The sequence below is a fragment of the Charadrius vociferus genome, unplaced genomic scaffold (genome assembly GCF_000708025.1).
Source record: "Charadrius vociferus isolate BGI_N301 unplaced genomic scaffold, ASM70802v2 scaffold1528, whole genome shotgun sequence".
In the NCBI taxonomy this organism is placed as follows: Eukaryota; Metazoa; Chordata; class Aves; order Charadriiformes; family Charadriidae; genus Charadrius; species Charadrius vociferus.
The window spans coordinates 166,394-182,507 of record NW_009649849.1 but is presented as its reverse complement, the minus strand read 5'-3'; the positions used below and the strand labels follow the sequence as shown (position 1 = coordinate 182,507).

The 16,114-nt window shown below is 49.5% G+C and overlaps 1 protein-coding gene across 1 annotated transcript in view; it reads left to right on the top strand.

The window, feature by feature from the left end:
- The first annotated feature begins 13,301 nt into the window (after positions 1–13,301).
- The window catches only part of LOC104291677 (microsomal triglyceride transfer protein large subunit-like), a 12,747-nt gene continuing 9,934 nt past the window's right edge, over positions 13,302–16,114 (top strand). The window contains exons 1-4 of the mRNA XM_009890939.1: positions 13,302–13,368; positions 14,480–14,661; positions 14,845–14,988; positions 15,515–15,622. Of these exons, the coding sequence (XP_009889241.1) occupies positions 13,302–13,368; positions 14,480–14,661; positions 14,845–14,988; positions 15,515–15,622 (501 nt within the window). The remainder of the gene's footprint in view (positions 13,369–14,479; positions 14,662–14,844; positions 14,989–15,514; positions 15,623–16,114) is intronic.

The window sequence follows — 16,114 nt, the reverse complement described above, 5'->3', positions numbered from 1 at the left end:
AAATCAAGATAGTGACAATTCCCAGTGCAATGGCAATAATTTTACCGTTGGACTGAATTAGCCCAATAAATATTAAAATACTTGGATACGAACTTCTTACTGCTCCATCGGTAGGTAAATTCAGTCCAGGCTGGAAAGCAATGTAAGGCATTACCAGACAGTGAGACCACGACTATGGCAGCTTCTCACACCTTCCCAGCAGCAGCTGTTTGAATTCAGAGAAAATCCTGCTTGCCAAGGACTCGGGGGAGGCACTGCTCCCTGCCAGAGGCACCTTTCTAACCGGATTTGGATTACTGCAACAAGTACCTCGTGGTCCTGGCTGCAGAGCGGCTGTAGTAATATTCGCGATTTCAGCTTGCTCGTTCAGTGTTGCAATTGGTTTCCCACCGATTTCTTCAGAGTTTCTTATCAGTGGAAAAAAAAAAAACCACCAAAAAACTTTCTAGCTTCACTCTGGAGGCAGAAGCAATAACCTCTCCCTTCATCACGGAAACCCCAGCATTGCGCAAGGCAAGCAAGCAGAAATTAAAAGCCGTGCTTTTTACCAAACAGGGCCAGAATTCTCTCAAATGTCACATATAGGCCGAAGAATTTCCATCTTTGTTTCTCCGCTCTCACACGCTGACACCAAACGTTCAGTAATGTGGAGATAAAGTATTGGCTGTCCCATATTGCACGGCAAATTGAGCCTCAGCACGGTGAAACCCCCCGCAGAAAGCTAATTGCAAGATGGGTACCTGGAGGTCAGCTAACAGCCTCATGGTTATAACAGTAAAACTTGGAAAACTGTATTTGAGCATCATCTGCGTGTGCTCACATATATCAGTACCATCTCCAAGCCTCACAAGGGACCTGTTCCTATAACGCAGCCACAGCCGCAACCTCTATATTTGGTGCCCAGACATGTAATAGCACTTATGGTCCCCTTCCAAAGTCTAATAACAGCAAACTACTCTTGACAGCCCCATGGTGGGAATTAGCCTGAGAAGGCTCCAGAATTGCCCATCGCTATCTGTGTGACACAGAAACCACAGCCTGGATTTATCCCACTTCACTGAAGTGCCCGAGCGGCATTATCTGCAGCTGATAGAGAAGGGTCAGCAGGAGGATCTTCCCCACCATGAGCGGGCCGCGTTGCCTTCAGAGATGCGTGTCTCTTGCTCTCAACAGAGCGGCTCAGAGGCGACCAAGCTGCTAAAGCGATCTTTATAATTTCGGCCCCCAAAGCGAGGGAGGAGGAACCACTGCCCACATCATGCCTTACGGCTCTGCCAAGAGACATTTGGAGACTCCAAACCCACCTGCGCTCAGCAACCGAAGATGCAAACCTAAAAATCCCACCTCTGCATCTCTTTGCCTTTCTTTGAGGGGTTCCTCTAGTGTGATAGGCCACAGCCTCACAATTGCAGCAAATCCACACAGGCTCCTGGCTGAGAAAAATCACATACTTGCAGTTCTTCTGCGTTAGCTTCATCTCACCTCCGGCAGCCCTGGGGCAAGAGTGCCTAACACAGTAAACATCTCGATTTCTGGCCAGATTTTCAGTGCAGTACGAAGTTGTCTCCATACCGGTCCTGCTTATTCTTTATTCGTTCACAAATGCTTTTACACCTCTTGTGACACCGTAGTAGGCGCGTTGGCCCAAGCGCGCAATTCAATCCACAGCTCGTACACCCGAAAGATTTACCAGCTTGAGTGGGATTTACACCACAATTTGAGGAGGAGGAGGAAGGAAGACTACTAAACAACAAACACCCAGCTCTCCATACCGGTCCTGCTTATTCTTTATTCGTTCACAAATGCTTTTACACCTCTTGTGACACCGTAGTAGGCGCGTTGGCCCAAGCGCGCAATTCAATCCACAGCTCGTACACCCGAAAGATTTACCAGCTTGAGTGGGATTTACACCACAATTTGAGGAGGAGGAGGAAGGAAGACTACTAAACAACAAACACCCAGCTCTGGAAGGGCATGATCTGGACTGGAAGACCCCCTGAAGGAAGGTGTCGCTCCCTCTTTTGACCGTAGAGGGAGCTGAGTCTCCAGTGTTAACCTCTAAAAAAAAAAAAAAATCAAATCAGCAAACCCTAAATAAAATCAAGCACTCAAGCTCCGGGTTCCAATATACAGCCCAGACATTATATTGGCCCCGCTCTCCAGCACAATACCCAGACCTCACACGTAGAGGAAGGCAGCAATGTGGATTAAATAATTAATGCCCCAGGATACCTCCCTCCCCCAAACTATAGGGGATCACGGAGGAAAAAACACTTCCTTAAATATGATTGATTGCTCTTTGCTGGCGCAACAAGAGAAAGAGAAATCAGTCAAGAATATTCTCCATTGTTCCGCTGGGGCTTTGTCAAACACCACCGCTCCCGCGTTTCAATGCATGATAAATTGCTTTTAAGAAGCAACTTTTATGTCAGTGAGCATGTTATTATTGATTTCTCTCATCTCACACTGGAAAAGAATCTTCATACTCTGCTGTTCTTTAAATCACCCAGAGAGTTTAGAGGTTGCTGCCTAACAAGCTTTTAAATCGTATCTTCCTTGTCAATCTTATCAACCCCTTGTTTAATTGTAAAAATGTAAATAAAATGCAGTGAGCTTTGGCCTAATGCCTCACAATTCACATGTCTCTTCCAAAGAGAGAAACAAGAGATTCTTCAGCTGCACTTGAGGCTTGTCAAGCATCACTTTAATTCAAAGCAAGTTCTGGCTTTCCAAGAGCCACATCCAACACCAGAGCACAGCAGTGGTTTGGTGGGTAACGAGATGCACATGTCAGAGCCAGGAAAGCCTCCCTGATTTCCTTATGTGTGAGGAATATCAGTTTAAGTATCAGTTAAAGAGCGAGACCCCCGGGACCACCCATGACTGTTCTCCATCCTCACTGTGTGACAAGGTGATGCTTTCGGTGGCAGCAGAGATTAGGAGCGACTGAAAGATGACCCCAGCATTAGCTTCTCTGGCCACTTTGGTGTTTGTTCACAGACCCTACTCGTGTATCTGCCCAGCTTCGATTACACTGATAAATAGAATATCTCGCTTTCAACACCAGGATGCTCAAAGTGATCTAGTAGTTACATCCCAGCACGTAACCAAAGACATTGCTACTGATACTGTGCAGGCTGAAAAAGCCAAGCAGGACTTGAACGCCCACTGACATGAGGCTTTTCATGTCCTCTGGATACTCCGACCTCCACAATCCCAATGGCAGTATCTCCTCATTAGGTCTCGGAGACCAGATGCTATGAAATGACTCCCAGCATTTGCAAAGAGGCATCCATCGAGCAGAGGGGCTCCTGGCAGCTCTCACTCAAGAGCAATTTGCTCTCCTGGCATTAATCAGAGTAAGAAGTGACCACCAGAGCTGGGCAGGTGCACAATGCTCTGAAGATTTTCTAAAACATATCTCTGTACCATCAAAAAAAAAAAAAATTCTCAGACAGAACAAGGCTCTTGACATTCTGAAAGCTTAATCACTTCAAGGGACCTCAGCTCAGGAAACTGTCTGATTACAAGAATAAAGCATGTGAGTGAAGAAAACTAGCCACTAAAATTCAACAGAGGAAGCAGCAGGATTGTGAGGTTTTTCTACAGTGTTTCTCCCAAAGCACTGTGTTAAAAAGTTAATGTGTGCATATATATATGTATTTTTTTAATAGGCAAAGAGGAAGAGTAAAATACCAGTTAACTATGCCAGTGATGCTCCAATCTATTTCTGTTCTCTTAAATCCTTTCCACTCAGAGCATCTCTAAAAATCCTCGTTTACATTGAATTTAACCAGAACCAGAAGCTATCTGCCTGCAGGCTGGTGATACTCCACCACTCGACCCGCAATAAGGGAGCTCACCCCCTCTGCAGTTGTGTAGCTAGATCCCAAGGTGCAGAGCATCACTTAATAGCTTCTTTTTTTTAATTTATCTACAAGAAAAGCTGCTGGGGAGGACCATGCTTCAGGCACATCAGTGGGATTTCACGTGCACAGCACACGAAGCTCAACCTGTGCCTTTTCCTCTACGTTGCTGGGCTTAGCCCAGACCAGACACGTTTCATGAGGGGGAGTGACCTCACGTTGATCAAAGGACACATCAGCCATCCACATTAGGTGGATGTCCACACTTTACAGTGCGGATCTATCTTAAATAGACCGTTTTCCAAAGTAATTCAAGTGCTTTGATTTCACTGAATGCAAGTTACACAAAATGGCTTTTTAAAAAAAAAAAACAAAACCTAGCATTTATAAACAACTACTGGGCAACACCTCTTCCATCCCTGTAAATGTTATTCTTTGACCCTTGGAGAAAGGCATTAAAGAAGCGCAGCAAAGATCTTGTTGAGCAGCAGCTTACTAAATCAAGAATTCAAATCAATAGCGTCGGCATAGCCTGACTTAAAAACCTATTTTAAAACTAAATTAAAAAGCAGTTGCATTGCCAATTGACAAGATTAGAAAGGTTTCCCTAGCAATTGTTGAGATTACAAAGTAATGAACCATGCAGAGACAAGACTGAGTACAAGAAGCCAGGAGGGAGAAAAAAAAAAGTAAGTGCGTTTGCACTGTTGGTTTTTAACAAATATGGTCACGTCTCAACGACTTAGAGAAAGCATTATAACCTTAAAAAAAAGGAAAAGTTTCCCAGATATTTTTTCATTTCAGCAAGTGCTTTGCACCAGCCTAAGGAAGCCCTCATCAGTGCCAAAGTCCAAAACAAGAGCAGCGGAGGGAAATTAAAATAACTGCAAGATTGATTGCTTGAGCAAAGGGAGCAGGATGGGCTCCTCAAAGCCAGATCTTCATCCACAGCTCCCAGAAGGTAGAGGGAGAAAGCAAGTACCAGAGCCTTAACTGAGGAGCTGGACGCTCTAGTTCAACTGGTTACCGAGGGTTTGTAGGGGAAGGACAGGGGGGTCTATTTTTTTCTGTGTGTAGAGAGAGGAAAGAAATAGGATTGCAGCCCAGGATACCTTCAAATTCATCTCATAAAGAAGAAAAGAAAGAACTTGCCCTGTCAACCGGGGCAAGGGTTAGAAGCAATAAGGTAAAATTGCAGCAAGACAAGACATTTTTATAGCAGTAAAGCGCTGGGATAAATTCACTATAGAAACCAAGAAGTCTCCATCAGCTTTACAAAGCAGCCGGGCATTCATTTGTCATGGGAAAGCCGGCCACAGCGAGATGGGCCAGGTGACCTCTTTAAGTCAATCCCAGCCCTATTTTCCCCAAAATTGCACGAAACATCATTGCACATTGACACGGTGAAGTCCTTTTTTCAGCTCATTAGACCTCGGGAGACGGCAGATTGAGATGTAAACCCAGCTCCTACCACGTTACTGTGCCTGGGCTCTCCCCGCCTCGACCCCATCGATTGACAACCTCCTCCGCGAGACGTAGCTATGGTGAGCAACCAACAACTCACAAGGAGCCGAGCTTGGGGATTGTTTCACAGCCCGTTTCAGGCAGCGGGACGGGAAAACAAGAAGACAAAAAGGAGGCAGGCTTTGCTTGCTGCCCTGAAAAATGCAGCCTAGCAACCTCCACACAATAAAGCACAAAGCGCGCAAACAGTCCCATACAAAAATGGAGGGGGGGGGGGTTGCAAGCCTCTCCATGGGGTTGCTGGTGAGCAGCTCTTTTTACACGTCTCATAACAAACTCATCACTGGTGCCGACTCTTTTCCTCCACCCGGGTAGCACAATCTAAGCTGTTTTCCTGGGAAGCAGTTGCCTAAAAACCAGTTCTGGCCGCCAGACTCAACTCACATGATCTGTCTTTAAAAGGGACGGTCTAAGCCTACAGCTGCATGAAAAAATAAGACAGATTCACAAATAAAAAAGCTCCAAACCTCTCAAAGCCAAATATTCACTGTCGCTGCCTGAGCACGCTTGAGTTTTTTCACCTCTCTTTGATTATTTCTCACTTTTTAACCAGGTAACACCAACATCAGTCAGATAACTCCCTGCCCTTGCTCACAGGGCAGGCGATGGGCTGCTTGCAGGAATATATATCATTTCCTAAACCATTTGCTTGTAGAAAAAAATAAGTCAGCACGGTATCGCTCCTGGTATCTCATTGCATTTGATGAACTCTTAGTGGCAGAGTCAGACCTCAGGTCCTCAATATACCTTGCCCAAAAAAAAATCATCGCGCAGCATAGAGTTACAGGATTCATCCCACCTACCTCAGAGATCTGTGCGAGGAGAAGCAGGATGAAGATGTAGATGCTTTGAGAATGATAACAGCTCCCTAGAGGATCCATGACCCCATACAATGCAGTGGGATGATCTAGGGTAACCCAATATGGGCAGCACCCTCACCAACATGGTCCATCTAGAAGCATCTGAGGCTGGGTCCTCATAAAAGGCTCCATCAGCACTCTCCAGCACAGCAAAGGCATGAAGCAGCTTCAGTTCCATCCAGGAACAGCAGATATGGGACAGACAGAGCAGGTACCAAGGCTACAACACAGGGACTGAGAAGCTCAGCTAAGCTGGAGGCTGAGCTTAAATATGCTCCTGGGCCCATGGGTGTGGGTGGAGGCCTCAGGTGAGGCTCCTTAGGGCTATTAGTGCCCTCAGCTTTCTACTGGACACACTTGGCCCTAAGGGTCCTCCTGGCCAGTACGTTTCGTATAACCTCAGGGCACCTGCACCATACCTACTCCTCCCCATCTAAAAGGCACTGCAGAGAAGGTTCCCTCTGCGTTAGGAAGGAAGAGAGGCTCTGTGGGTTTATAAGCACAAGAATTGGAAAAACCCTAAGGAAGCGCCCATCAGGCACACCTGAATGCATGTTTAGAAATGGTTGCGTGGCTGTATTTGCCTCTGACCACTCTAATAAAGTGCTGCGCGCTTTTGGAGCAGAGCATTATCATCTCCTCCAAGGGGCTGCAGAAGACACTCCTTTTCTTGGTTCTCTCCATGATTTTCCATGGAGGAGTTGCCTCCAGCCTGGATGAGAGAGGCAGTGCATGGTGCAGGGTAGAGGGGCAATAGCTTAGATGGAGAAGGGACAATTCAGCTTCTCCGTGAGATACTTGAGCATTGGCCTTTAAAGGTTGTTGGTGACCTTTGCAGGATGGTGGCTTAGCTGCTGCATAAGTAAACAATCCATGAGTGGTCACCCTGTGGGGCAGCATGGACTTTACACTTGAAACATGTGGCTGTAAAGGCAAAATCAGGGGCTACCAGGTCCCTTCCTCCATCTGGTAACTTTTCTGGCTCGTTTGAGCTGAAATGGCTCTGAACCACAGAAAGATGTCACGTTTCAGAAGTGTCACTTGTCTCCCGCTGCATGGTGGGGAGAGCATCTTGGGAAGGGCTTTTCTGGTGACAGGTGAAGGTCCACCACCTTCTGCCAGAAGTGGAGGCCACGTGGTCCCAGTTGAGACCTGTTGTGTCACCTGCCTGTTTCTCAATCAAGTGCAATTACCATGGAAATTAAACTAGGTAACACGACCATCAAGTTTCATTGTACCTTTAGCTTGGTTTCCTGCAAGCAACATGATAAGAAGCACCCCAATTACGTGGATCAAGGTGGACCATCAGTCAGAGAAGGTCCTGTCCTGCCTACTCGCTGCCTCACTCCCCACACCAAACCAGTTTGTTGCAAGCCCGATTCTCTACCCAGCTCTTTCTCTAGCAAGGCGACGGTTTGGTTTCACCCATCCATGGGAGAGCATCGGACAGAGCTTCTACCCCAGGTCCCACCTCTGGTGTGGCACCAGCTTGCGGGTGTGACAGCACGCAAAGACAGGAGGGTGAAAAACTAGAGGAGATCTTACTGGTCAGGGCTTTTGGAAACTTTTGAGTGCCACCAGTACAGCTGTGTGGGAACTGCTCGTGCATCTTCAGTTCTTCTCTCATCTCTTAGAGGGAAGAACTGAGGGACCTTGTTGGCAGAGTCAGTGCTCTCTCTAGTGCTGCAATGACAAAAAGGGAGGGGGGAAAAAGGCAGGAGAAGGTGCCGCAGGATGCGTGATGGGGGGCTTTGCAGGCGAAGGTCGCTTATAAGGGAACACAGAAATCGAGGATGCAAAAAGGAGAAAAAACTCAACTAAATTCAGTCAGAGGCTGCTCCATCGCTTTTATAAGTCCTGTTTTTTGGGGTGGTTTCAGGACTTTGAGGGTTGTTGGGAATCTCCTCGGGAAAAGGGAAGTTTAAAAGAGCACCTCGCTCAGGGTGAAAGGCGCAGCTGGAGGAATCCTGCTCCCCAACCCAAGCTTTGAGCTTTCCCATCCCGAATCCTGAGCCCGTGCAACATGCGTCCCATTATCCTGTGCAAATCATATTACTGAGAATCCAGAGAATATTACTCATATTCTCTGGAGCTCTGCGAACCCCTTCCCTGCAGCGCTGGAAACCTGCCTTCACCACTCCCACCCAATGCCTCCAGCAACAGAAACAAAGGGGCTTGAGCCAAACCAAGAACTGGTTTGACACAGCCATTTTCCCCTTCTTGAATCACAAGCCCAGTCCCGCCTCAGCACACAGCTGAGATGACACAGTCCCGACTCCAACACCCCGGAGAGCTGAAGCGGTGAAGATGGACCAGGATTTATCAGTGGCTGCAGACAAAAGGCAAGGAGGACCACAGGGGAAGATCTCGGAGGACCATGGGGCATGGAGAAGCTGATATGGGGCAGGAGTGAATGGTCTCAACCAGAAACTGGAAGGAGAGACCTCTGAAAATGGGGAATAAAGCGTGACACAGTGCTCAGTGGAGACCACGCTGTCCTCTCCTTCCAGCAGCAAAAGTTTGTGGTAAGGAAAAGGGATGGGAGTGGTTGGGCAATGGGAGCTGGAGCTGAGGTAGCTGTGACAGACAGACGGACAGACAGACAGCAAGCTTGTTTTCACAAGCTTCTGGTCCCCAGTAGAGAAGATGAGTGCCACTGGGTGGGATGTAAAGCAGCTATAGGTTATTATATCACATCATCTGCCGTGTTTAGCGGAGCTGAAGAAATTTTCCTGCGTAGCTGAATGTCTCCCAGCAAAGCCATCCCTCTGGCTTTGAGGTTACCGAGGGATGGAGCATCCCCCGATTCCCTCAGCAATTTGCTCCGCTGTGAATCATCCTCACTGCTAAGGGGACCTGCTGCGGGATGTCCCAGTTAGCAGCAGCCACCGTGTCCCTCGGGAGAATGACTCTTCCCCTGCTCCAGAGGTGCAGCCTCCATCCTTTGCTCTTTTCCACTGAGTCACCCTCTAAAGATTTACCCCGGGGCGGGGGGGCTGTAATGTACTCTTCATCATCTCCCGCTTCCCCAACTGGGCTATCTGCATATTTTATCAGTGAGGTTTTTTTTCTACTTGCTTCCAGATCTTCCTTAAAATCTCCTGAATAAGAAGAGGCTGGAGTGGGCACGTAACTAAAGATCACATGCAAAAAAAAAGAAAAGGAACAGAGCCCTTAGGAAATCTTCCCTTCCACCCTCCCATCTGCCCCAGGGTGATCAGATACTGGAAACGCAGCTGGGAACTCCCCAGCCAGCCAAGAGTGCAACGATCTCCCTGGTTCAGACACCAGCACAGTAGTCTCCAAGCCTAAAGACTGGCTGCTGGTACTGGTGTTCCCCTGGGTAAGGAGTCTTTGGGTCTCATTATTTCCACTAGATGTTTTTTCACGACAATCTGCACCTAAAAATCCCCTGAAAACGCCCACAGGTTGGGGCTTGCAGGCGATGGGCTTTGATGCAACAGTCCCCCTTGCCTCCATCCTCCTTTCATCTAGGCGAGTTCAACCTCTGGGCAGGTTGACCACCCTTTGCCAAAGTCCACCCTGATGTCATACCTGGGTGGTGAGGTCCCCGTGTGCCTCTCTGACCCTGGGGCACGGTGACACTGACCCTCTCTGCTCCACTCACCTGCCAACGGGCTTCGGAGCTGCTGTGTCAGGTCCTGCAGCCCAACTCCCCCATGGGTCAGCAGGGTGAGGACCACCTGGAGCATGAGGGTTGGGGACCACGGTAAGGCTCTGTAACCTTTGCCAACAGGTCATTTCCAAGGGAACCTAGAATTAGACAGCAGCACAGTGCTCAAATAAGAAAGTGAAATGATGGAGGGCTATCCTCGATTGCTCTAATTTGATTTATTAGAAGAGGATTTGCACCAGCAGGTTGTGCCCAGATGGAAAAGGGAGGTCACGTTTCCCTTGGGTGATACGTGAGGGGCTGGAGGAGCACCCAAGATTTCAGCAGCACTGGTTTTGGGACCGTGCATCTGTCCGTAGGTTTGCAAAGTTTCATGAAGCATCTTTCCAAGAGCACAACAGTTCCAGATGGCTTTGGGAAGAACACTTAGAAAACCTGAGGCTTTACAGAAGTTGGTTAAATGTGAAGTGAGCGGAAACTGAACGTGAAGGTTCAGAAAAGATCAGCTTGTGACACTGCTATCAAAGCTTTTAATGCAACCGTGGAAACATGCTTCCTTCTGCTTCCACTTTGCCCTCTTCTTACTGAAAAGAGCATCATTCTGGGGCTGTTGGAACCTCCAGCCTGAGCTGTGGGCAATGAGGGCAGAGACCGGGGTGTGCGAGGGGGTCTGGCCTCCAGGGATCAGCATGGGGACACCCACCAGCCCAACAGATGCAGGGAGCTGAGAGGGAACCAGGGGAGACTATGTTCCAGGGCTCCCCCCACGCAGGAGGAAGGACCAGCCCACGGGAAGAGAGGCATCAGGGGACGCTGGTGCAGTTAATGCTGCACAAATACTTTATTTCCCCTTCTTTCGATTCAGCTGGGGGATGGATTCAAAGCTGACTGGCGTTTATCCCATCGCTTGAGCAGTACGTGGATGAAAGCAGGGGGTATGGCTAACCGTGCAGTGATGCTGGGTGGCAGAACGACAGCCACGGTGTCCTATAGTCGCTATGGAGTGGACAAACACAGCAACACCGAGCAACAGGAGAAGCCACCAACCCCTCTTTTTCCACGACGGGCACCAGGAATATAAGGCACATGATTTCTGCTTTACTCTTTCATCGGTTCTCCCAAAGAGAGAAGTAAGAACTGGGTCTGGAGGAAGAGAAACCAGGTGAAAACGGGCACCGCAACTCACCGTGCATCCCAACCTCCCCTCCTGCACTAACAAACCCGGGGCGGTTTTCTCTCCAGGCAGAGAAGTTGTCGCAGCGACTGGCGAAGCCGCACATCAGAGAGTGGGAGAGAGGGATTCGTTTCAAAGTTCCACATCAAAGTCCGAGCTAGGTATTAAATTTCCTACATAATTGATGGAGTTAAATAAATACCATCAGGGGGAGATTAATGTCACCGTAAGGCAGTGCCCAAGATAAGCAGCACATGGCATCCTCCCAAGACACCTCGCTCTTTCCTCTGCCTTTAGAAGGCTCCGGGGTGGTTGGTTTAGTCCAGACACCTGATTTAGGAACCTACAGATAAATCCCATCCCTAGTGACTTTCCACGTGACCGCTTTACCTGCCCACTGCTGCCTTGTCGCGAGGCTGAGATTATAACAGAGGAGATCAAGAAATGACAGCAAGACACCTCCCGTGCAGAGTTTGAGTGGGAGCTCAGCAGCTCATCGCCGGTAGCACAGGCAGCGGATAAACTCCCTTCCTTGGGACTACTGGGAGAACTCTGCTGAGTGAGGATCACACGGTTTTCGCCTCTCATACTTCCCGGTGGATAAAAATTGGCAGTCCGGAGCTGCCGACGGGAACAGCAAGTCATCTTCCCACAGCCCGGTCCTGGAAGGACTCAGCAGCCAGGTCTAAATAAGCAACCCTGCCAAAGTTGGGTTCCAGTTTGAGGCCTCCTTTATCAGCAGGGTCTTTTTCACAAGCTATTTCTGTTTGCCTTTCCTCTCCAGGTAGTGTGTTTAGCTGCAACCAGCAAACACGCTGGGACCTTGTTTTCAGGACTTAGACCCTCAATGGTCACTTTGCTCTTGGAAATAGTTCATTTTTCCCCACCCTGCCTAAGCTTTCTGTGTTCGGCCGGACTTCCATCCATCCCCGGTGGGCTTTGCTCCGTCAGTGCATGCTGGCAGAGCAGAAGTCCCCCCAGGTCCATACATCCCAGGAGAAGAAGTTGATGCTGGCTGACCCTTCCAGCTAATGGTGTCAGCCTGTGGGTACGTCTCGAGCAGCCGACTCAAGGATAGCCCTAATGGTCATCACTCGAAAGGAAACTGTTGAATGCAAAGCTGACAGACCAGCAAGACAGACTGTGATAAAGAGGATAAACGGCTTCAATCTAAATGTGGGATATTCGTCCATAAAGACCATCAGAGGACTAAGTGGAGACACCATGTATGGGAAACCTACAGCTGGGCTTTCCCCAGCTGGATCTGCCCTGCTTTTCACATCACAGCAGTGGCCTGAAAGCCCAGTGGTGATGCAGAGCTGGAAGACGTGCCCTTGAAAACACCTGTAACACCAAACCCGTTGGGGTTTGGTCCTGCTGCAACATGAAGATCGCTTCCATAATGACATTACTGCCTCTCAGATCCCTGTACAAAAAAAGGGAGCGATGCGCCCCGCTCTCGCCTCTCTTTTTTTGGCAAAAAGACTTCACAAGTCCCTGAGCCATTCCGTCACCACCTCGTAGGGAGACTTTGGCCCTTCACGGTGCCTTTAGGAACCAATTAAACTCAGCCATGGAAAAAAAAAAATGCCCTGTTGGTGGATGTTGTGGGTTAGGGCTTAGCAAGTTGTATGGGGCACAAGCAGCAAAACACCCATCTCCTAAACCCTTTCCCACACCATTTTTGGGGGGGTAAGGAACGGTGTTCACGGTCTGACCCATCGGAGGGCTCTCCCCATCCCCCTCCAGCCTGGCCCTTTAAGTAACTTGAGCCTCCGGGCTGCAAATCCCAGTCTCTAACTAAAAGGATGGAAAAGCAGTTTCCCCCCTTCCCCCTTCTGGGTCGTTTCTTTTAAAAGCAACCATTTCTCTCCCTTTCCCTTCTGGTGGGAAAAGATGGTTCCCCACGGGACGAAGCAGCTTTTTGAGCATCCCCCTCCCAGTATCAAGGCAAACTGGCAATTTCTCCAGCCGGTGATGCTTCTGGCAGCTCCTTTTTTGAAGCTCTCCTTCCCCTCCCACCGGTCTTTGGCAAACCTCAGCTGATTTCCAAACCCTCCGTGGCTGCTGGGGGTTGGTACAAAAGTTTAATTATTTGCTTTTCATTGGGTGTGTAAGGCGGGGATAGGGAGAAGGTCGGGCCCCACCGCCTGACGCTGCAAATCTTGCCCACTTTTGTTGTCCTGTCCCTCTCCCACCCCCCCTTTCCTTCCCTGGCTCCCGCCCGGCTCCCAGAGCCCACCATGAATCCGCAGGCGGTTTCGGGATACGTTTGCCTGCTTTGTTTTTCCTTCATGAGCACAGCAAAAGGTAAGAGACTTTGTGCTGTTTCGGGTCCAGGGACACACAAGCGGGTCCGGATACGCCGAGAGGCGGGATGCTCATCCCGGTGCACAAAGAGCTCACCATAATGCAACATCTCCCCAGTCTCTGGCCAGGGAGGGAAGAGTTGTTGCCACAACTGCAAACAGGCTGAGCATCTCCCGAGGCGGAGAAATTTTTTGGGACCGTGGAAGTCCTCCCTGGGGGGTGGAGGGGGTGAGGAAAACCAGAGAGTTGGGGCTTTTTAAACTGCGCACGGTGCAGAGATAAAGAAACTCTTCGGTCTGATTTAGGGAGGAAAGCCCCAGGGACCGAGCTGGATTTCCCATCAATTCCTTTCATTTGTTATTATAACAAAAGTGACAAAACTATAAGACATTTCAGAAGCCCAGCACGTGCGTTGGATTTGCCAAATTTCAAGCAACTTTAGCAGACAGATTAGGCTGGTTATGTCATGGCAAAGGCAACCCTTCCCTATACAATGTATACGAACAAGAGAAGGGACTCCAAATAATTCTAGATAAATAAGATTAACGCAAGGATTTTTGATCTAAAGCTGCCCCACCGACTTCATTTGGCTCCATCACAAAGTCAGTGGTTTAATTAAGAATTGGCAGCCCTGATGGGAAACGCATGATATGAAGAACATGGCCTATCTTCTCCCCTAAATAAAAATGCTAGTGTTGCTCCAGTTAACGCACCGTGCTGAAAAGACACTTCAAGATGTCCCTTCTGTCCAGAAGCACGCTCAGGAAACCTTGTTTCAGGATTAAAGGATGTTTCTCTGGCACTTTCGACAAGTCCTGGAGTCCCCAAGGAGGGTCCCCACTCCGGCCACCGTGTCTAAGGCAGGACTGGAAACGCAAGCAGGAGTCACAGGCACAAATAATTCCCCATGAAAAACCTCCCCATGTTCTCCCCCAGACATGTCAGCTGTACCTACTGCTTGGCATCAAAACACTTCCAGGAGCAAAGTGATGCAGGCCACAAGCATCCCTGCAAGTCCAGGTCCTCTCAAGGATGGAGGACGCTGGCTGCGGCAAGCAGAGAGACTGAGGTCTGCGACCGCGTACCTTCAACATTTTGCATCTTTCCTTAGGGGATTTGCAGCCGCTTTCTTTCCAGCCGGGGACCCTGTATCAGTACCGCTATTCCCTGGATGTCCAACTGGACCACACGTCCACACCGGCCCCACGGGGAGCCTGGCTGCGGGCTGAGGCGTTGGTCCAGCTGCACCGGCTCTGGAAGGACCGAGGTGGAGAAGAGCTGCTCCAGGTGCAGGTGCGTGAGGTGGGAAAGCCATTGCAGCCACGGGAGCAGCGATGCCTTCTTTCCATACCCTCCTTCCTTTCTAGCCCAAGCCACCTGAAAAATGACCTCTGTGACCAAGAGGCCATCGCCTGCAGGTAAAATGCCCTGCAGACATCCATAGTCATTGCTCTCTGCCATCTTCTGCTCCTGTAGATCCGCAACCTGAAAGCCCAACACAAGCCAGAAGAGAAGAGGAGCCAGGATGGCACTGGAGGTCCCCCTGTGGAGATTGCACTGAGCCAGGAAGCGCAGGCAGAGCTCCAGCAGCCGGTGTTCATCTCCTGGAGTAGTGGCAAGGTAAGATGGACACCTCCTGGACCTGCTCATGCCTTCCGTAGAGCACTTCTGCCTGCATCCCTAAATTTGCCCAGCTACGAAGCCCATACGAACTCCTGCTCCACCTCTGATTTCTTATCAGAGCACAAAGAACCAGACAGAGTGGCAAATTTAGGAATATACGGTCTCCTGCAGGGTCCAGTAAGACCCTAGATGGATCCCCATCCTCCAAAGGGCCTTCAGGCTTGGATGAAGCTGCAGCATCCCACATTAAAAGGGTTTCAGTGCTAACCATGGCATATAAGCTCCTTTCTGACCTTGTCCTCTAAGGTTTTGGAAAACCGGGGTGGGGAGGGGGAAATTTTGTGGGCATGCATCCACAAAGCTCATGCTATTGAGGGATACGGTCCTCCTTGTGAAAAATCCTCAGGTATCTACAGGGTGTTCCTTGAGGGTGATGCCTTTCAGCAGGGAAGGCAGCCGAGAGCCCGCAGGTGTCCCCCCGAGAGCCCTCCCCACAGCCAGACACCACCTCTTACCCTCCCAGGTCAAAGCCTTCTACGGCAACGAAGCAGAAAGCATCCTCATCGCAAACCTGAAGCGAGGCGTCATCGGTCTGCTCCAGCTCCAGCCCCACGCCGGGACAGCGGTGGAGGTAGGTGCAGAGCCAGGGCCAGATCCTGCCCCAAAGCCAAGGACCACGCCAAAGCAGGAGGGCCGGCCCCAAAGCACGGCCAGCCCAGGTGCTGCAGCAGAGCCAAAATTCAGGATCAGCATCGTGGGCTTTGCAGCTCCAGCTGGCCCTGGGCTGTGAACGAGGGTGACTGTTGGAAAGGCAAAGGATTTAAAATGAAATAACCCATCAATGATTTTCAGGAATGGGCGCGCTTACAAAAATCATCATCTTTCCCTGAACAGTAGGAAAAGTGGAGGAAAAAAAAAAAAAAGCAAATAAACTTTACCAGCCTTTCTGCCAAGTGAGATTTGCTTTGCCCAGTTCAGCCAGCAGCTGGCAAACAGCAGGGGAATCCCTCCCTCCCTCCCTCCCGAGCCAAACCCACGCTGTAGTGACCTGCAAACAACATGAAATAACCTCAAAACCCAGAGTGCAGGCGCAAAGCTGCTGCTGCTGGCGCTAGCCTCGATT